We start from the raw sequence: 20,972 nt of genomic DNA, 5'->3' as shown, positions 1-20,972 counted from the left end.
TTCATTAGTTGTCTTTAGGGAATAATAATTCCTGCAGAAAGGGTTTTACTTGTTCTTCAATCCCTCTTTAGGTAACTTGAAGTTATTTTCCTTGTGTCTTTTGGACAAAAATGTACTTTTCCCACAATGTCTGCATATAACATTTTCCATTTTATTCCCACTCACTTTCATGCACAAGAGATATTGGACAAAGGCAAAATCGTCTATTGCTGAGTCACTGTGCAACTGTACATCCTTTTATTTATCTGCAGTCAAGCTTCATAGCTGAAAGGCACAAGCATAGATCTGTCCTTTTTTTAAAAAACAAACAAACAAACAAAAAAAAACCCAAAAAAACAACAGGTTTGGCCACAATGAGATTGAGTATAGGCAGTGATTTCCTGGCCAATAAAAACAAAGAGGCAGTTGGAATGAAGAGTGTTGAAATAAAATTGATGACGTACTTTACTGTTTCATAAGCAGTAATGGTATAATTTGCAACTCTTGTGTTACTAACCACATGCAGGCAGAAAGTCACTGTTTATATGGCAAGGATAGTTCTTCACAAAGAGCTGTGCATCCATCATTGAAGAGAATTCTTCAGAAATCAATAAAGGCAAATACTTTATTGACAGCTAAGCTGCCAACTGTAGTATTCAAGATAACTATAATGAATGTGAATTCTGAAGCTAACATTCTGATATTGAGATAAAGTACCAAAAAGAATAGAAAAAATATCTGTAGTCTTGTGCTTGAATATTAACTAAAATACCACTCAGGAGTGCAGTTGATGGGTTCTTCCTTCCAAAGTGTCTTCAGTCGCTGTGCCCAGGCACTAAGCATCTCCTTCCTTTTCTCCTCAGAGACGTATTCTGGAGCAAAGCAGATGTGAGGCTCGAGGACTTTGACACCACAGAAGTGCATGATGCCATGCTGAACCCGGAAGAAAGAAAGAAATGCCTTAGCAGATAGTTAGCTTTTCACTTTCAATTCTAGCATGTGGAATATTCAAGTCTAAAACTGGTTCTATGACCCTATGTAAGACAGGTTTTCTAAACCAGAGCCTTTATCAGGAGAAGGGAAATTAATTGCGGGCATTTAATATTGATCTTGGCAGTTGCTTAGTGTTGAAGGGCAGGCATTAAGCAGAATGGCATACAGTGCACTGGATATGGTCAGCTTCATTGATCCTGGTCTGTGCAATTTGTCAGCTCAACTTGCCATTTCTGTGTATGTCTGAATTCACAGCTGCATTTAACATTCTTTATTAAGTTGATTTGTGAGATATGCAGCTGGGTAGCCTCATAAGGGCACACAGCCAGTATTCCAAATGGTTAGACCAAAGAATATCTAGAGAAATTAATACGTACTGATTGTGTTATTTCAAGAAGTAGCTGGCTCAATTTGCCTTACCACTTAAATTACTCAAAGCACTTTTTCTACCTCTGACAAAAGATCAGCAATAAGAAAAGACATGCCAGGATAATGTGAGAGCCCCTCCTGTCCCCCATCCTACATGACTCAGGTAGGTATGGGGAAAAGAAACTGTGCTAGAGCTAAAGGAAATCCTATTATGCCAGAGAAGCTAAAAGGCAAACATCATAAGCTTTCTTTAGAGAAGGTACAAAACAACTTTAAAACTCTCTGGACTTTCAAAGCAGTTGCAAGATTACAGGGCCTAGCTTGTAGATGGTTGGAATTAGCAATCTAGTTATTTCTTTTTCTAACACACAATAAATAAATCTTATGTAAAACTAACATCAATACAATTGAATAGTAAAAATTCAGGCAAGTAAGTAACAACAACAGTAGATTTGATTAATTATACCTGCATGGGCCACAGGATATAGCGGATGTCACCACTCATGCTTCCTTTTACATACATCTCCTCAGTTCCTCCAGTAGTGAAAGAAAACATAGCTAACTTGTTCTAGAATTAACAAAACACAGTGCTTAAGTTAGGCATGTTTAAAGAAGAGTTGCTGAACAGTTTAAGAGAGATTCAGGAAAACCTGGACATCATCAATTTCTAGGGGTCTCCTGTTTCCTAGAGCTCAGATGTAGCAGCAGCCCTGAGTCACAGACTGAACATATGCAGCTAGATGACGGACTGTGCATCAGGGTTTTAGGCAGAGACACATCATAAAGAAAAGGAATTGCATATACTGACACCGTTTTATGAAACAGGGCTGACCCTTGCTTTCTCTGATTAAATGTTTGGAAAATTGTGGCTGGAAAGCACTCTGTTCCTGAGGATATCTTTATTCCCTTCTCTCATGAATGCAAAAAGTGAACGCTACAGACTTCATTCAGACTTGGGATTGCTTGTCTCTTTCCAAGCTATAAATGATTTTCAAATTATTTCTTGGGTGTTCTAAAACCCACGTTTCTTCCAATTCAATGACTGTGGTATTGGCCACAGGCTTGTACCCAGCATGTGTTCTCTCTCTTAGTAATTAAAACTACATTTTTCCTGGCATGACTCAGTGCAGTATCTCAGTATCTCTTCCTTGTTGTGATCAGCTTGCAGCTATGATGATTGCAGTTTGCTCCTATTCATCTCAGTGGGGCAGCTATTTCTCAAATGTAGACCACCTGAAATATTTGGAATAGTGAAAATCAGAAATGACAAAGATTACAGCGCACAGAAGGGCTGCTTGGAAGAATGAAGATACTGACCTTCTCTAGCCCCACTAGTCTGAACTGGTATGAATATCTCTAAGTAACAACAAAAAAAAAAACAACTGCTACAGCTGGAATTTGGAAGCATGGCACTTACATCTTTCCCCCTTGACTTCAAAATGATTCATTTTATTATTTTTTTTTTTTACCTTTTGCAATGTACTGCAGAGCATTGATGTCTGGATTACATTTTGCAGGAAGATGAGGGAATGAGGCCCAGTGATGGATTAGAATATAGTTTTTGTAACTCCTTGTATTTAGCAAGAAACTACTGAGTGCTGCTCAAGATCCCTTTGGACGGACAAGTACCTCAGTGTCAAAGACCTGAACTGATGTATTAAGGTTGCTCCAAAAGTAATGCCTTCTATTTATTTTCAAGGAAACTACAACAGATACAAAAAGCATATAGTATTACTATCTCAGTGTTGCCACTGCTGCAATGTACTACTCACCACCTCACTGTGCTCACAGCCCCTGTTTGGTCTCCAGAAATGTCCAGCAAGCATTGATGAATGTCAATGAATGGCATGTTTTCTGCATGGATGAATTAAGTTCCACGCCTTTGTTTCATACACACTTCCATTTCAGATGTCAGTTGGTCAGACCACTCCTCTGCTTCCATCTGTCACACAGCAACAACATGTAACAGAATACTGGAGGGAAGATTCAACCTCTACTGCCATACCACCATCTGACATCGTGGGCCAACATAATAAATTTGGAGGCATTACTTTTGGAGTGGCCCTTATAACTGCAGTGCTGAAGGCCTGAATAAAGCCAGATGCTTCCAGAAATGAGTTATTCCTCCACAGAATGGAGGACAGCTGAATGTGAGAGCTATATACAAATATTGTGGAACAGGTCATTTCCAAGCCATGCTATGGTTCTATGATTCTATGAAAAGAAAGACCATTACCTAAAGTGCACTGCAAAAATTTTGAACTTAATAAAAGTCTCAGAAACATACCTTGAGCAAACCAGAGTCATAGCAGTTTGGAAAATCGTGAGCAAATCCTTGGACCAAGACTCTGTCCATCCAGCCTTTCATGATTGCTGGCATGCTGAACCAGTATAAGGGAAACTAGGCAAAAAATGAATGACCTTGTTAGTGCAGAGAGCCTAGGGCGTCCTTAGGCCTGATGTGTAAGCAATCTCTTGTTTTCCTAATCTGTTCAGATCTTGTATATATCTTCGAGGAAGAGAGGCAGTAACTATGCTCGGCAAAAATAACTGAAGTGCTCTGTTTGTAGTAATCTCAGGTACACAGCTGAGCAGCTGGAGTGCGTTAATACCACGGTGAATGTCAGAGCTTCCACGTGAATGGAAGTTGGAAAACGGTAGAGCTGGAAAACGTTGTTTTTCAAACTCAAGACCATACAAAATGCAAAAGGAATGTATAAGCTAATGGTTATTGTTGCCAAAATGGCCACAGGGAGACCTATTACCAGGACATCTGGTGAGCAGTTCTGATCTGACGTTTCTTAACGCCATGATGTTCTAAGACACTGTCTTGCAGCCCACTGACATGATGATCTTGAACCACCATTTTGATTAGAAAACTTCCTCTCCTAACAGGAGGTCTCCTTTTTTTTTTTCCCCTTCTTTCCTTATTATTATATTAATTATATTTTTTCTGCACCAGAATGTGCTCGACTCCTCCTGGTACTTTACAGACAGAAAGTAGAAAGCAACTTCTTCCATCGGGGATGTTTTGTGATACTTATATGAGACACAATATTTTGAAAATGATGAAAACGTGCATTGAGATACTTGCTCAGGATGCAGTCACATCCTAAATTTCACCAGGAACAGAACAGCTGAATACATGCAAGCTGTGCCTAGGCCAACAGTTTGATTACGAATTTGGTCACAGTATTTTCCTGAATATCAGCACTCTGGAGGCCAGTACATTGTGTACTTTATCCTTGCTATTGCCTGCATTTGCACAAGTCTGTGACATGCTTCACTCTCTACACTGCTGACGCTGCTGTTTCATTTAGGACCTGCTCTGCACCCAGGCATCTATCTCCCATAGGGAACACTGTTTCCACATTGTGGGGCTACTGTTGCTTCCTGTGATATTTTGGGCACGCCAAAGACAGGACTACTGCAGAAGAGAGCAGAGATGAGTTGTAAAACTCAGCTAGCAAGTCCAGATGTTGCTTGTCCAACTCAGCAATGAAAGAGGGCAGTATGGTTGGGGAAGTCAGAACTCCCCAAGCTTGCTGGCTGCCCCAAACTCCTTGCTCATAAAAGAAGCCATGCCCAGCTTCTTGCTGCCTGATAATCATGGTCAGGTACATCATTGTGAACACAGACGTTACATTTGGCCTTGTTGCAGCAAGTTTCTGGATTTGCTGTTATAACTACTCCAATAATTGTACTCCTGATCTGTGCTTGTTCCTGTGCTATTATTTAGAAGCCTTTGTTCATATAACTGATGGTTTGGCGTTTGCTACAGTTTCCCAAACTTGAAACTGCTTACTCGCATTTAAACCCTTACATTCGTGTGCATAAATCTGTGTTTGCTTTGCTTGTGCTCCAAGATGTGAGTATAGGGTTGGGCTGCATGATAATAAGGCACTGTTTTCATACAGAGAAACTGTATGAACTATAGCATTTGCACTCAGTACTTTATAGTCTAGTGGACCCATGCAATTGTTTTAGAGTGCAGTGGCATAAGATGCAGTCTTCACAAAAGCATTCTAATTGCACTGTTTTTGAATGTTAGTTTCTAAGTGAAGTGCAGGCATGAATTTTACTTGGCTGTTTTCAAGATCTGATTTCAGATGCCTTCATATTTGCTAAAAATGTCAGTGTAGAGCCATTATTTGTGTGAAAAATTCATACTGTACTAGCATAAATAATACACTCGATCTGGTATTTTTGATGTTTTCTGAAATACACACCATATCAGAAAAAACCTGACACCTTGAAATTGCTATGCTGGGTACAAACTGTTTATGTTGATTGCTGAACTGCTGCCTGTTTTCATTCTGGCTAGAATCAATGTACCTAATGAAATCTGTAATCTTCTCACTTACTATTCCTTTTAGGCTGTTCAGCCCTGTACATTACAACAGAAGTATTTGAATGCAATTTAAAATAATGACCTGAAAAATCAGTAAGTCTGCTTCCTGCACTTTCTTTTGCTCTTCGATCAAATCATTGGACAAACATCCTTTCTTGTAAGCTTCTGTCGTCTCCACTGCATAACTGAACTCGTTTGAGTTGTGCAAGCAACCTGTGGAGAGAAGGGCACAGTCATTGCTTACTCCATCCACAGCACTGTAGCCAAGTAAGAATCAAATACATGTTGTGATCTGCAGTTCTAAAATGAGTTACTGCTTGCCTTTTTTTCCCCACTTACATTTCTTTTCATGGCTATTCAGTATCATCACAGCTGATAGATGATGACCTGACTGTAAACTGGGGAGGAATGTATGACCTCCGAGTACTGAAACTTTCACCTTTCTGAAATAACATGTGATGTGCAAAAAGAAGACCTAATCTGGTGATACAGGTGGATGATTTAAGAAGATGTATGAGAATTTTGCTAATTGTTCTGTCTCTGCATTAGAGATTACTGAAACCGCAGTCACAACACTATCTAGCTGCTCTTCAGTTTCTGTGGCAACTCAGCAGAGGCTGGGTGGTTCCCCAGCCCCAGTATCCATTGGCTGTGCTGGCTCCATCATGATTCAGGTATGTCCAAATCAAACTACACATCCGCTCCTGCTGATTGAATTAGCAGTTCATCAGTCTTTAGCAAAAGGACGGGTTAAAAGTATGGGAAGGTGGAAGTATTAACCTCATAAACTGAACTAAGTAAGTTGTACAATGATATCTGAAGGCATTTCTCGCCCAAGAGAAATAGACTTCAGATGAGAGGTTGATTCTGAACAAGTGCTAATGCATTTCTGTCTCTCAGTAATCTCACTGTGAGCCAAGGGTCATGCCCAGGAATGGACTTTTAGAAATGCTTAAGTCTTGCATTCTCACTGTTGATAAGCATCTTCTTCTCTCTTTGCCAGTATTCACCTTAGACCTGCGATATTTCTTTTTGATTCTTGCTCTAAAGAAAGACTGTCAGTTCTCATAGATGGTGTTAAAGTTTTGTTTTTCTTGACTAGAAAAATTACTATGGCTAAATGTTATTAAATAGTTGTGAGATGCCAAAATGACTCACAAGCCCATGCACTTAAATGCCTGGAGCTAATCTGCAGAAAGAATTTGTAATATTGTTCATTAAAGAGAGGTTGTTCTTCGAGTGTCTCTTCAGTTGATTGCAAATACCAGGAAAACAATGGCATCCCTGATTCCCTTCTATAGACAGAACACTGTTTTACAGGTCTGTACTATACAGATGATTCGTCTTTCTAACTGAGGGGGCACTTCTAAGGTTTATTAAAAAATAGGTGATACTTACACTGACATTTCTTGATCAATGCTTGCAGAAAATAAAAATCAGAGTCTTGTTAGTTGAGTTATATTTGTACAGAATTACAGCAACTGCTTTTCAGAGCGCACCTAACAGCATGGGCTCTAGATTGTTAGTGCAGCAGGATGAACAAGATGCAAGTTTGTCTCATTGCTACTGTTGAAAAATTTCTCACCAACAATGTCATTTCTTGTTGCCCGTGGCTCAAATTGCATTGCATATAAGTCAGACACTGTGACACTGCAGCCCTGTTTGCTCAGTTCTTCCACAGCGACCGTCTTCAAAGATCCATTAAAAGAGTTGGGCTCTTGATGTGCATAGACTATCAGGACTTTTCTCCCTGGAGGCAGAAAGAAGAGCAGAGGACACCTTTGAGATAGGCAAATACAAAACAGTTTCTGTGCTGTGTTTTCCAAGCAGCACCAAACTAGTGAAAATCACAGCAACAGCATTTGATTCCTGCTTGCCAGAAGTGACTCACGAGGAAGTAATCAGTAAGTGCCCCTGCAACAATTCTGTGCTATGCTGGGTTTTCCTAGGTGGAACTCAGTGGACAGTGGGTGTATTTCGTTAGCAGGCCACGCTGCCCTACATCAGCTCAACTAAGGGCGTTCCAATTTCTCCTCTGACAAGGTCCTCTTGAATCAGCTTTTGTGTTTGGCTGATTCCGCTACCACCCCACAAAACACCCTGCAACAGGAAACAAAAATAGCCTTCTGTTGGCTTAGCTCCCTTAGCTGGCTAGACAGGCCACAGCAATTGTGCAAACAGGGTAGGATCAAAGCAGCACCAACTTACACGTCCTCCAAACTGCTGTAGAAACGATTTCTGGGAGCTTAGAGCACCTTCCTGTGGGTTCTCTCTACGTCTTCTGTTTTAGTGCTGTGTGAGTGACAACATCAGATGTTTAGATGCCACTATCACACTTCAGTGTCTTCATGGGGACACCAGCAAAAAGTGACATGATTTTTCTTAGTGTGCCAGTGAGCTTTCTGGTTTATGTCAAACTGCCAACAGAGTGTATTTAAGCTAAACTGAACGGCAAGGCAGATATGGTGGGATGTGGCTTCAGAAAGAGCAGCGAGGCAGTGGCACAGGCTGCCCAGGGAGGTGGTGGAGTCACTGTCCCTGGAGTGTTCAGGAAACATGTGGATGTGGCACTGAGGGCCATGGTTAGTGGGCATGGTTGATGGTTGAACTAGGTGATCTTAGCAGTCTTTTCTAACCTTAATGACTCTATGATTCTATTCTCTGAAATTTCCAGGTACTATAGAAAAAGACTGAATATGCAAAACGAGCAGCTCTCAGTTCCCAGCTGGCAATATGTAATTCAGCATCTCATGATTTCATTTTCTCCAGTAGTTTGTTGCCCTTGAAGTGCAGCTGTGGGCACTGTGACACCATGTTTGGGGAGACTGGAGTTTTCAAACGCATCCTTCGCTGAGAGAATTGAGGTGACTTGACAAAATAACGGCTTAGCATCACAAGTCAACACTACAGGCATTCCATACATTCCATACCCCAGCCTGCCGAGGTTCTAAGTGAATCGCGTTTGTATCAGTAGTTATTCTTACCTGCCATTCTCCAGTAGCGCTTGGAAGGCTCTGTCCTGTGACTCCGATACGGCCTGTACGTTCAAACCACGCGTTCGTTTACGTGAGGAACACCAGCAGGAGGTAGACGAAGATCTCTGCCCCGTGAGGTCTCTGTCTGCAGGAGCAGGGCGGGGGGCCCGCAAGCAGATCTTGCGTGAGCTCTGCCGAGCAGACAGAGCGCTGTGCGAGGACGGCCTTCTTAAATCTCTCCTCGCCCCACGGCTGGCAGAGAATCGTGCTTGCGTTTCGGCCTTTCTTCCTGCTGCTTTTCCAAACCCCGTTTCAGACCCACTCGCCGCTCCCCACCGTCGCTGCAGCGCAGACCCCGAGGCGGCTCCGCACCGCTCCCCGCCGTGCTTTGCCCGCAGCGAGTCCTCCCCGCCCTCCCGGCGGCTTCCGGAGGGCCGGCCCCTATGCGGGGCGGGCCATGGTCCGGGACTGTGGATGCTGCCGGCGCTGGAGGCGTTGGTTATGCTGCACGTTGTCATTCCCGTTGTGTTTACATGTATAGGTGTATGTATGTGATGATCACGTGCTCGTGTTCTGCTGTAAAGGGCGATGCTCGTCGCTGGCAACAGCAGCTCGGTGATAGGTACACCCACACCTGCACCAACCCTGTGTGTAGAGGGGTCAGAATGACTCTTCGGGGTTTCTAAATGGAGAATCTGAGGGGAAAACCAAGCGTTTGACTGATCAATAAGCGCCAGAGCTACCTGCGTCCTCCTGCAGTGAGAAAATCTCTGTGCAAAGCTCGTACCACTGGCATTTTTCACCTGCTGCCCAGATTATGGGAGACACAAAGTCAGTTTGTTTTTTCTGTTTGCCTTTGGACAAGCCCCCTTGTAAGGATTTCAGCAACCTGGTTCAGGCATTTCTTAGAAATTGAATGAGTACATTTTTCGGAGCTTTAAGAGAAAGTTCAGAGGTTTTAAGAATCTATTTACTTTTGCCGTTTGGGCAACTGTGTGAGATGGAATGGAGTTTCTTACGGTCTCTCTTCCACTTCTTTTGCATCCCCCTCATTTTTAATGTTATTTAGTTCCCAGTAAAGTGTTAAGAGTGGCTCAGACATCCTCAAAGGGCAGCGTACACCTGCAATGAGAATTTCATTTTGCAGGTTGGAAATCTCTCTCTCTGTTTCTCTTCTCCCCCCCCCCCCCCCCCCCCCCCCCATTGCATTTGATATCTCTCTTCAGTCTTTTCTTGTAGCAAAAAAAGAATGTTTTTTTGCTTTTTCCTATAAATGTATTTCTCACTCTAAGGAATTCATTGCTAATTATCAATGAAAAAAGTAGCAGTGATTAAAATAGAATAAAATTCTCCTGTCCCTGTTAGTTATCCCTGAGCATTGACTGAGTTGGACCTCATAAGAAATATATATATTTGTAGCTTATCTTGCTTTTGATTGGGACAGGCTGTTCTCCTCTCTAATATACAACATAGATCCTAAGAAAATAACAATGGCAGTAGGGATTCAGACCAAGGGCCTGTTTAACTTCATATCCTGTCTTCAGCTCTGCTCACAAGTAGCTTCCTTCAAAAGAGTAAGGGCAGGGTAAACATGTAGGATATTTGCCCCACTGCTTAGCCTGCAGATATCTTCACCTTGGACCTGAACGTACAGCAGTTTGTTTGGTAAACTTCAGTTTACCTCTCTGTTAAGTACTTTGCCTGATCTCCTTATGAATCCATGCCAATTCCTTAAATGTGCAATGTTCTTAGCAAAAACTTTCACAGACTTGCCTTCTGTGTGAAGAACGATCCCTTTTGATGCTGTTCTGCATCTGGTTCCTAACAGCTTCAGTTGATGCCCCTTCGTTCTTGCACAGGTCATGACAGTGAACGACAGGCCATCACTGCTAGTGCCCTATGAGCAAAGGTGATTTGCTGGACTAGGGTGCAAGGTACAGTCATCTTCCTTGGAAAGTAAATAAAATAGATTATAGCTACACAGGAATGATTTTAGTTTCCTTATAATTTTCTGAGGAGTAATGGCAAGTTTGTTGTGCACATGGTTATTTCTCTTCAATAGTGTGTTAAAATTTTAAAATATGTGTCCAAAGGACATCTGTTGTGCCCTCTAGTGCTTAGTGCAAGGCTTTGCACTTTTATCAGGGTGGTTAAAGTGAAATGAAGCCTTCATCGAGGGCAAGTTTTTTATCTTTAATGCAGGTTCTCTTCCAGAGGAAATGTTGAAGAACCTTTGCCACAGTGAGAATAAGCAGTAAGGAAAAATGGTACATATCACTGCATAGGAGAAACTCTCTACAAAATTAGTTTTCACTGAACATTCCAGAGACAGTAGTTCTAAAGCTGCGAATGCTGAAATTCTGCACTGTGCCATCATATGTGTCTCAATAACACTGTTGTTACTCCTGTGGTTATTTTGTGAGGCAATGAAAAGGAGACAGTCAACCTCATATGGGTCTCTCTCTTCAAAGCAGTAGATTTGACAGGCTTCAATAACAGGAAGGAAGGAAGCAGGAAGACTACGTAACTAACAGCCTCTTACTGTGACCTGTTTTTCTTCTCAGCCTCTGTCTGGGAGTGAGTAACAGAAATTGAAAACGGTAACCTCTTGTGTTAAGAATTATACGGTATCTCTAAGTGAAAAACAAAGCATCAACGAGGACAGTGTCCTGGGAAGCAATTCCGATTACTCATTCAGCTTGTTTTTAAAACTCGTGATGTTAAATATTTAATAATGCTCAAATGTTTTAGAATGCTTTCAAATATATATTTAAGGCTTTATCAGTTTGAAACTTAACTGCAACTTCTCCTAGCAAGTCTTCGCCAAGGTATTAGGGGAGCAGTTAGGCAAGTACCAATCTATGCAATGCATAAATTTAATAAAATGAAAGAATCTCCTGATTTAGAAGGGGCCCACTGTGGTCATTGAGTCCAACTCTGTCCTCTGCATTTACATTACACAATCATTACCTAAAATTGTCCTGGGAAAATTCTAGGTCAGAAAGTTTGGACCAGATGGATTTAAACATTACACATTAGACAAGAGAACAGTTTATAGGGCAGAAACTTTGAGCATAGGCAGATGGGAGGTAGCTACAAACTCTGCTGAATCGCTCCCTCTGTCTTAAGGTATCAGTTTGCCTATGCATAGAATATAAACTATTATTATTATATTATTTTTGGTTTGTACCAACTACTATGACAGCAGTGTTTGTTCTGAGTAAACTATAGCTACAGGTGAAATTCAGGTTATATAGATGTTTGTCTGATAGAAAAAAAAAGCTGCCCAAGAAGGGTTGGTTGTGGTAATGTAATAGCAAAATGAAGCAATGAAAATGAGTCCTGAAATACATTTGGAAGATGGCATTCATAGGGTGAACACACACGTACATATTGTATCTGCCAAACACAAGGAGGGCTTTGACTAACTCCCTTTTTGTTTTGCTGCTTCAGTGAGAAAGAAGACAAGACATTGGTACACGGATCTATTGCTCACTGTATTTTAGCAATTTAATTTGGAAGTATATTCTCAGCACTGTCTTGCTCACTGTTTCCAATACCAGGTTGTTAATGTTGATGTTAGGTAGGAGACTGCACACTAAAACTTTTTTTTTTTTAGAATTACAGCATTTGCTGAATTGGAAGGGACCCATAAGGATCTTCAAGTCCAATTCCTGGCTCCACAGAGAACCACCTGAAATCCAAACTCCACGTCTGACAGTGTTGTCTAAATACTCCTTGAACTCCAGCGCTTGGGGCCGTGCCCACTGCCCTGGGCAGCCCATTCCATGCCCACACCCCCTGGTGCAGAACCTTTCCCTAACCCACACCTGACCCTCCCATGATGCAGCCTCATGATGTTCCCTCGGCTCCTGTTGCTGTTTTATGTCCTTCTCATATGATGGCACTTAAACCTGCACCTAGTGCTGGAGGTGCACAGCACAGCACAGTGGGCAGCCCCTTCCTTGGTTTGGGCCTGATGCACACAGTGTATGTTTGGACCTTTGGTCTGACAGGGCACTGCTGTCTGAGATTCAGTTTGTCATCAGCCAGAACCCCCAGATCCTTTCCATGGGGCTGCTCTGCAGCTTCTTGTCCCCCAGTCTGTACAGATATCCAAAGCTGCCTCGCACCAGGTGCAGAAACTGGCACCTGCTCTTGTTAATCTTCATGTGGCTGGTGGTTTCCCAGTCTGCTAATTTGTCAATGTCTCTATTCAAAGCACCTTTTGTATCTGCTGATACCAAAGTGCAATTTAGCAGTTCTGTGTAATTATGTGTTCATCCTCTGCTATAACAGGCTTCATCCAACAACTAGTCTCAATTTTGGCCTCATTTTTGTAATTTAGAAAAGCATTAACTTGAATATGCAAACAGAGTGTTAGCTTGATGTATGGCCTTTTCTCCATAATAAAAAAATATAAGCCTCACATCTGAGGTAGGAAATAAATTTGAAGTGCAGTATCTACAAAAACAAGCCTTCCAAGTTCATTTGTTTGATTGCTTGTTTTTTCATCTAAAGGAAGAATTATTACTCTGAAAAATTTACTCCTTTGTCTCATTCTCCTCCGATGAAAACAAATCATTAAAACTCTGTGTGGAGTTAGTATTCAAAATGAAACAGGTGGAAATATAGGGTATCTGCAGACTTAAAGGTACCTTCTCAGAAAACCGTGCTCACATGTATTCATGTTTTTAGTATCACAGCTAATGCATTGCTGCTTCTAGTTCAAGTCATTTGCACCAGTGCCTTTCCCTGAAATGTAAACTCCTTAGATACTCTTTAATGTTCATCCTAATCTGCATTTCCATGAGCAACTGCAAGAAATTGAGAGACAGTGCGTTCACACCGTTGCCTTTCAATCACAAGTGAGGCAAAGACATACTGCCTCTGCCTTGGCAAATATTCTCATTATTCAGATACAAAGGCAAATCCTAGATCTGCTGTCTTCTGTACACGAAGATTGAAGTGGTCAGATTTGACATTTCAGTCTGTGTTCAAATGAGTATTTCAGGCCAGACTTCTGAATCAAAAAGTGCAGGACAGATTACTTATTTGTAAGTAGCAAAACTGTCCTTCTGTGACAAGGTTGAGCTCAAGGATTATTGAAAAACAAATGAAAACACAACGTAGTTGCTGGTCACAGCCAATACAAGCTCATGTGGGGAAAGTCCTGTTTAATTAACTTAATCTCTGTTTATGGCAAGGTTACCCACCTGGTTGACCAAAGGAAGCCAATTGAAGTAATCTTTTTGGATTTCAGCAGTGCTTTCAATACTGTTCCTTACAATACCCTTATGGACAAAATATCCAGCATAAAGCTGGACAATAACATAATATGAAGGTTAAATTATTGACTGACAGGTTGGGATCAAAGGGTTCTAATAAATGGGCTTACATCAGGCTGGCAGCCGGTCACTAATGAGTGGGCTCCTTTTTAGGGTGAGTTCTCTTTAATGTCTTCATCTTGTCTTGGATGTGTCTTGGATAAAGGATGTGAAGGTGTAAGTAAATTTGCAAATGACTCTAGACTGGGAGCAGCTTTTGACTCCCTTGAGGGTAGAGGGACCTCACAAAGAGATTTTGACAAATAAGAGGTCTGGGAAATCACCAAACACATGAAGTTCATCAAGAGCAGGTGCCAGATTCAGCACCTGGGTAGGGGCAACCCTGGATGTCTGTACAGATTAGGGGAAGAGAGGCTGGAGAGCAGCCCCATGAAAAGGGAACTGGATGTTCTGGTTGACAAGTTGAATCTGAGTCAGATTATTATACAGAAGACATAATTCTGGGGGTAGGCTCCTATGAATTTATGCACACAAATAATCTCTAAAGCTTCAACAGGAGTAAAGAAACAATTCATAATCTTTAGCGTTCCAACATTATTTTGGCCTGTGGTGAACATTAGAAAAGGGAGTATAGTGCTTACCTAGCCAAAGCCCAGAAGAGGGTGCTGGAGAGCTGAGAACACACTTCTGAAAGCATTAAGTCACTGAAATATAGTGAACAGTAGATCCATGTACCAACCTTCTTTCTCGACAGATCAGTAAAATAGTGAGTCAAAGTCTTTCTTGCATCTGTAGATACAAAATGCATGTGTATGCTGATGCCAAGTGTGGCATCTTTCAAATGTATGTCAGGACCCATTTTCATTGCTTCATTTCTGTGCAATTCTGTTGAGCAGCTATTTTGTTACCACAACCAACCCTTCTTGGGCTATTTTTATACCAGAAAAATATCTATATAATGTGAGCTTCGCCTAACATACAGCACTTTATGCATTGAGCAGATATTATTGCTATAGTATTGGTAACAAACAAGAACAATGTAGTAATAATTATATACATTAATGATAGCATATGTTCTCTTTATAGGAAAACTGGTACTTAGAGACTGAGGGAGTGATTCAGCAGAACGTATAGCCATCTCCCATCTGCCTATGCTCAAGATTTCTGCCCTGTAAACTGTTCTCCTGTCTAATGTGTAATGTTTAAATACATCTGGTCCAAACTTTCTGACTTAGAATTTTCCCAGGACAATTTTAGGTAATGATTGTGTAATGTAAATGCAGAAGATGATGCCTGGAGAGATAGCAGTGGTCCAGATTTCTCCTCATTGCAGTAACAGACATAAACCATCAGGCTACAGTCTTGCTGCTTGTGAGCTGCCAGTTTCTCAACTCTATTCTGCACATTGAAATCACTTCAGCCTGGGGAGATGCCTTACCTTCCCCCCATTCTTAATTTCCTGCTCAGCTGTAGTACCATGCATTTTGAGGGCCAAGGTGCACTGAAGTGTGAAACTTGTGACAAAATGCTGGGTTGCACAGCTTGAAGTTCAGTGTAATCATGGGGCTGTAACACAGAGGAAAATTAAGAAGTGGTACCCATGCATTCTGGAAAAGATAGATGCCTGCTTCTGGGCATGGGGAGGCCGTGGCTATTTGTTCCCTGAGGGTGTACCAGAATGTTAGAGGAAGGAGATAGCTGAAGACCTATTCCTGGTATTAGCTACTGTTGTTTTCATTATTGCCTAAATGCAGGAACATTGCCTTTATGTCGCCCTCTGCCTCAAGGCATCTTTGCCTGGATATTTGTTTCAGCTGTTCTCTTTGAGCTGTCCTGATTCTAGCTGCAGCTGGGCAAGACCATCCCCAGGGACAGCTGGTTTTTGGTGAGAGAAGAACAGCAGCTTGGATCTCAACCTCTCAGTCCCCACAGGTCAGCTCCTAAGCGCACCTGGGCTGTAGTGCTTTCAATTTTGATTCAGATAAATCTAAAAGCTTTTAAAACACCGAGTATACAACGTAAGCCTTTTCAGGGCTGGGGTTTTACAGTATCTGACGGGCACTCCCTGCCTACTCAGGATGGCACTCACCAGAGGTGTGAAAGGGTAGTTTTAACAAATGTAACCACTGCCTGTACGTGCCTCCTCCACACGCATGGGAAGGAGAAGGAGCTTGCCACAGAAGGAGATATTCCTGCAGTATCAGTGCAGAACATGACTTGGTAAGCCGCCTTGTAAGGTGGAGTATGATAGTCTTGGGAACCAAGGAATTCAGTAGATTTTGGCAAATGACGGTCTGTCATGAATTAAGGTGATATGAAATTACGTATTCCTGTAAGTTGTTAATTAAATGATTTACATGTGCTTAGTGTTTAGCATGTGCTTTCAGAGTTCTGGTTTGAGCAATGCATCGTTAAAGTGATTAGGTCTGTTGCAATAATGTGGACTAAAATCACCTCAGTGTGCCCCATTACTTTAGATTGCATTTCCACTTGCTCTGTATGACAGTTGTATAAACTTAGTATATGGTTCAGAGAGATCCCCAGTACTAACTGGAATTAGTCATATAGATACATGTGTGATTTGACCCTTTTTTTTTTCAGCATTGATTCGGGGTATCCCCACTTGTGCCCAGACCTCCTACATGAAAGACTCAAGCACAAAATATACTTGCTGAAGCACTGTAACCAGCAGTGCAGATCCACCACTGCTGCAACAGCACTGCCACATTTTAGAATTACTTCCTCACCATACATCTGCACAGCCTTTCTCCCATCCCCTCCCCCATTTTTTTCTTTGCTACTTGCAGCATTGCAAACTCTGAGGGCAATGAGCAGAACTGAGAAATCCCCCAAACTCAGTTGTCCGTGCAGCTACTCAGCATAGCTCTCACAGTACTCAACACGTGCACTGCTTGCCCCCATTGGGTTTTTTGACCTTTTCTGTGGCCTATCATCATTTAGCATCCTGCGTCACACTACCTTACGAGCTCAAATAATGTGTTCTGGTATTAATTGTTGTGGTTCAGGGGCTCGACCCCAAGTGCAGGATAGTGTCTGCTGTACAAATAGCTAACAGTGAAACCCAAGGTGGAAAACTGAAAGAGAGTTCCTCCTCTCCTCTCCTTCTTCACCCTTTCTCACCATCTTCCTTCTTTCCCTGCAAACTCAAACACTGAAAAAAAAAATCTTAGTAGATTTTTGGATAGAAGGATCATGGTTGTCTTTTCTTCTGTCAGGTTGTAGTAATCGAAACTTCCAGAAGTCCTAACTGCAGTTATACTGTATGGCAAAATATCCTAGCAATGTATGTTGATTGCTCTTTTTTTGTTGTTGTTGGTGGGTTGTTTTTTTTTTTTTTCTTTTCCTTTCTTTTTCTGTCTTTACCTCCCGAAATACTGCTATGGAAGTTTTACTTTGAAATGTGTGCATTACTGTTGTTGGATGCAATATAAAAAGTATTTTTAGTTTAGCTGCAGAATAGTCAAGGAAACAAGCAGAGGACTGGGAAACAAGAAAACTTCATCTCTGCCACTGGCAATCTGTTCTGAAAGGGGGAAGTTGCACAGACCCTTAGTTTGAGTGTTCATTCACTTAACTTGAATTAATGTACCTCGTTTTTGGGTACCTATGTTGAGAAGGGGGATTGCTACAGAATCACACAGTCTCTGTTACGGTGAGTTTCTTAGAGACCCATTGACGTTGATGTTACTGCCAAACAAAATGCTCAACTTTTAACCAGAGATGTTTTATTTTTTATTTTTTATTTTTTAAACTGTAGGAAAGGATCTAAAAAATAAAGATGATTGATGATTGGAAAGATGAGAGAAATGGGAACAGGAACATGCACGACATGTTCCTGACCTATGTAAATGCATCATAGAGTTGAGTTAAAAATAATAAAGTAGCAGAAACCTCTGTGGATTACTGGTCATCTGCTCAAGTAGTTGTATGGCAGGGGTTGAGCTGGAAAATTTAGCCTGGGTTTAACAGAAACCAATTTCTTCCTTTTATTTTTGTTTGCATACCAAAACCCTTGACCAAAATGCATCAACACTGCTCTCCTTCAAGCATCTATATTGCACAACAGGACTTACTACTATATTTTCAGTAGTACAGGCAGGCAGAACTGCATAATATTCAGTACCTAACACAGTGGGAGTCACACTTGGAATCCCTTAGGCACTGTGCTAACAGAAATCATAGGACAAATAGTGAACTGTTTGCATAACACTATGGGTGACAGTAGTTACACTGCACAGACATTTAGTCAAGCCAATCTCACCTATATTTTCTGAAGTAAAAGCATTTTCATGCACGCTGGAAAGAGGCCAGCTTTTTTACTGACTTCGTGTGTGCTGGAGTGTGACTTTTGAAGGCTGTGTGAGTATAATGAGCAGTGTTTGGTAATTCTTACGGTTTCGTCCCTTGTGATGTAGTGACTCATTTCTTTGTGTGTGTGCTCGTGGCAAGTGGCACTTGTAAAGCTGTTCTTATGGTTTCTGGTGCAGGTTGATGTTTGACATGTGAATACCTGAGTCCTCTCTTTATGACTTTGCTTTTGGAGAATATCATTTTTTGAAAAAACATTTCAATTTCATTTTGATTACCATATCCAACTTCTTCTCTTGACTTGTAATCCTAGAGCAGTATGAAACCTGAAGTCATTCTTTCACTATATCGGAAGGTGTCTAGAGAGGAACCACCTCTTCGTAGTTCTGGTATCCCATAGCACCGATTATTTCCTTTCTCACTTCCACAATGTAGCTGTATATTGGAAAGCTGCCCTCTTATATTTACATCCTAGGGTTCATATAAAACCTTAAGAAAATAACAATTATACTGTTTGAAACAGGAATGGGAATACATGTTTGTCTGTGTCTTCCAAGATCTGTCTGGTTATCCACCTTTTTGACTAATTTATTGATGGTGTCATCATCATCAGTCTGTGTCACCCACTGCTCACCTTCCTCTGAACTCTGCTGAGAACTCTTCTTGAGGTGGGGATGTGATGAGAAGGAAATGGTAGTGGTCTCATCAAAAGTCAAATGTGCTTCACTTTTTCCTTGCCAACAGCAGAGCTCTTGAGCAACCATCGTGCAAGAACACAGTTCAGCTTGAAGCTCTATTGCACAGTACATGTAACCCCACTGTGTGAGGGAGAAGATAGGCATGTTGCATACAGAGGGAGGTGGCTCAGAGTCAGAAGCAAAGCATCTAGTAGAAACTGTGACTGTTGCAGTGATGCTGAATGAGTGTGAGATACGTTACTGAGAGAGATTTCCTCTGGCTTCCCCATGAGCTTGAAAGACTTGTGGGGAGCCAAAGGTAGAGATGTGAAATTTGTGTCTGGGCTTGCAAGACTAATTTTGTTTGTCCCCAGGTCCCAGGATTGTACAGTTTCATATGCCAAATTTTATTAACAATTTTGGTTCTTGAACAAAGAATGTGGGTGTATGGAAAGAGATGATTGTATGTAGGTGATATAATGCAAATGTGAAAGAATAAAGTGAAACTTCATTCCCCTGTGTACTTGATTTTTCCAACTAGAGACCTCCTGTACCTTCTGAGGTAGTACAGAACTAGGAGAAGCACAGCTGGAGGTATGAAAACCGAGACAAGGTCTTCAGTAAGACAAAGAATGAAAACCAAGTAAATTGAATGAAACCAAGACTGTAAGTGTTGGATGTAAAATCTTAACCGTTGATAGTAAATCACTGTTCTGTCAACAGAAGGACTAGCCCTCACTTGGACATGAATCTACTTACTCTTGACATCAGTCAGGTATAAGGTTCAAGCATGCAAGCGAGTTATCTAATGAAACTTCAGCTTTTCAGAGTTAACAGCCTGTGTTTATGAAATCAATATACATAGTTCAGATGTTGTTTCTGTTGCAAACATTGCCTTCATTTTTTTTGTGGCAGTTTATTCTATGTTGGAAAGGACACTCCACTTAAAGAGATTCTAGATTAGCATTAATTAAAATAGCTGTGCAATGATGTACACAGTTACAAAAGTATAGCTGCAGTCATAGATATTTCCTCTATAAAAGAGGAGCCAAAAGCTTTTATTCCAGTTTTTAATGAGGGTATATTTAATTAAGTTATGTGTTTTAGTGTTTGTGTTCCAAAACTCTTTCTTGGAAATGAAGACCTGTTCAGAAAAGTTCTCACATCTGTATTCTCATCTTTCTAATTTGAAAGGTGGAGGGATGAGCTGATCTTTTGGGGGGTTTAAACCTCCAATATTGGTAAATCTATTATTAATGTAGCAACAGAACCTCAGATGAGGTACTTGGCCAATCTCTGATGCAGTAGAGTTTGATCCATGGGCCATCCCAATTTAATATTCCTGATAAATATTCTTAAGTCTCTTGGTAGTAGTGTGCATTATAACGCGCACTAAACCAAACCAATTCACAACCTGTCAGTCACTGCATTCATGAAGGATCTTCTGCTGAGGGGTTGAGCTCAGCTCTGTTGTATAATATCTTTTCCATGTAAACACTAAAACAAACAAACAAAACAGGTTATAAGCCCTCAGCAACAAGCTTTCCAAGGTACCCAAATTAACACTGAATCCATGAGTTTGAAAAGGGTCTGTTGTGAATGGATCGTGTGAGACTGCTGCCTGATGCAGCTGCACACTTGACAGTGCTGACCTGTGAAAGCCCTCATGGGAAGATCTTGTGAAAAAGGAGAAGTTGTTTAAAAGTCCTGTGCTTCCTTCCTTCTTCTGATGGGCTGCTCTAGCAGTATCTATGTTCTGTTACATCATTTGATTTTCTTTAAACTCACCAGGCTGGGGGTTATGCTGAAGGAGCTGAAAGAGAAGACACCTTGAGCTCACTTACGAAGTGCACAACAAAAGTGGAGTCTGCATGGAGAGATTTAGAGGGATACTGAGGAGTCTGATAGGTATGTAGAGGCTATTCCCAGTAACGTGTATCTTTGCATGTGTATTACACAAGCTTTTGAAAAGGAAGTTATGAGAGAAAGCAAAGGAACCACATACATAATG

General features: G+C 41.3%; 1 protein-coding gene across 1 annotated transcript; it reads right to left on the bottom strand.

The window, feature by feature from the left end:
* Positions 1–426: 426 nt before the first annotated feature.
* NQO2 (N-ribosyldihydronicotinamide:quinone reductase 2) lies at positions 427–9,105 on the bottom strand. Its single transcript, XM_048938970.1, has 6 exons — positions 8,677–9,105; positions 7,278–7,442; positions 5,775–5,905; positions 3,629–3,742; positions 1,808–1,909; positions 427–912 (listed from the first exon to the last, which is right to left on the bottom strand). The coding sequence occupies exons 1-6, from the start codon at positions 8,681–8,683 to the stop codon at positions 739–741; spliced, it is 693 nt and encodes a 230-aa protein (XP_048794927.1). The 5' UTR covers positions 8,684–9,105; the 3' UTR covers positions 427–738.
* Positions 9,106–20,972: the final 11,867 nt, after the last annotated feature.

Source organism: Lagopus muta, chromosome 3, assembly GCF_023343835.1.
Source record: "Lagopus muta isolate bLagMut1 chromosome 3, bLagMut1 primary, whole genome shotgun sequence".
NCBI classification, from domain to species: domain Eukaryota; kingdom Metazoa; phylum Chordata; class Aves; order Galliformes; family Phasianidae; genus Lagopus; species Lagopus muta.
Note: the sequence above shows the minus strand (reverse complement) of the source record. Positions and strands in the feature narration are given on the sequence as shown.

What these genes read in the sequence shown, in the direction of transcription:
- NQO2 (XM_048938970.1), bottom strand. An exon ending in AACAAGAAATGACATTGTTG is followed by an intron (nt 5,906 to 7,277) that starts GTGAGAAATTTT and finishes TTCTCTCCACAG; the next exon opens with GTTGCTTGCACAACTCAAAC. An exon ending in ATGACTCTGGTTTGCTCAAG is followed by an intron (nt 1,910 to 3,628) that starts GTATGTTTCTGA and finishes TGTTAATTCTAG; the next exon opens with AACAAGTTAGCTATGTTTTC.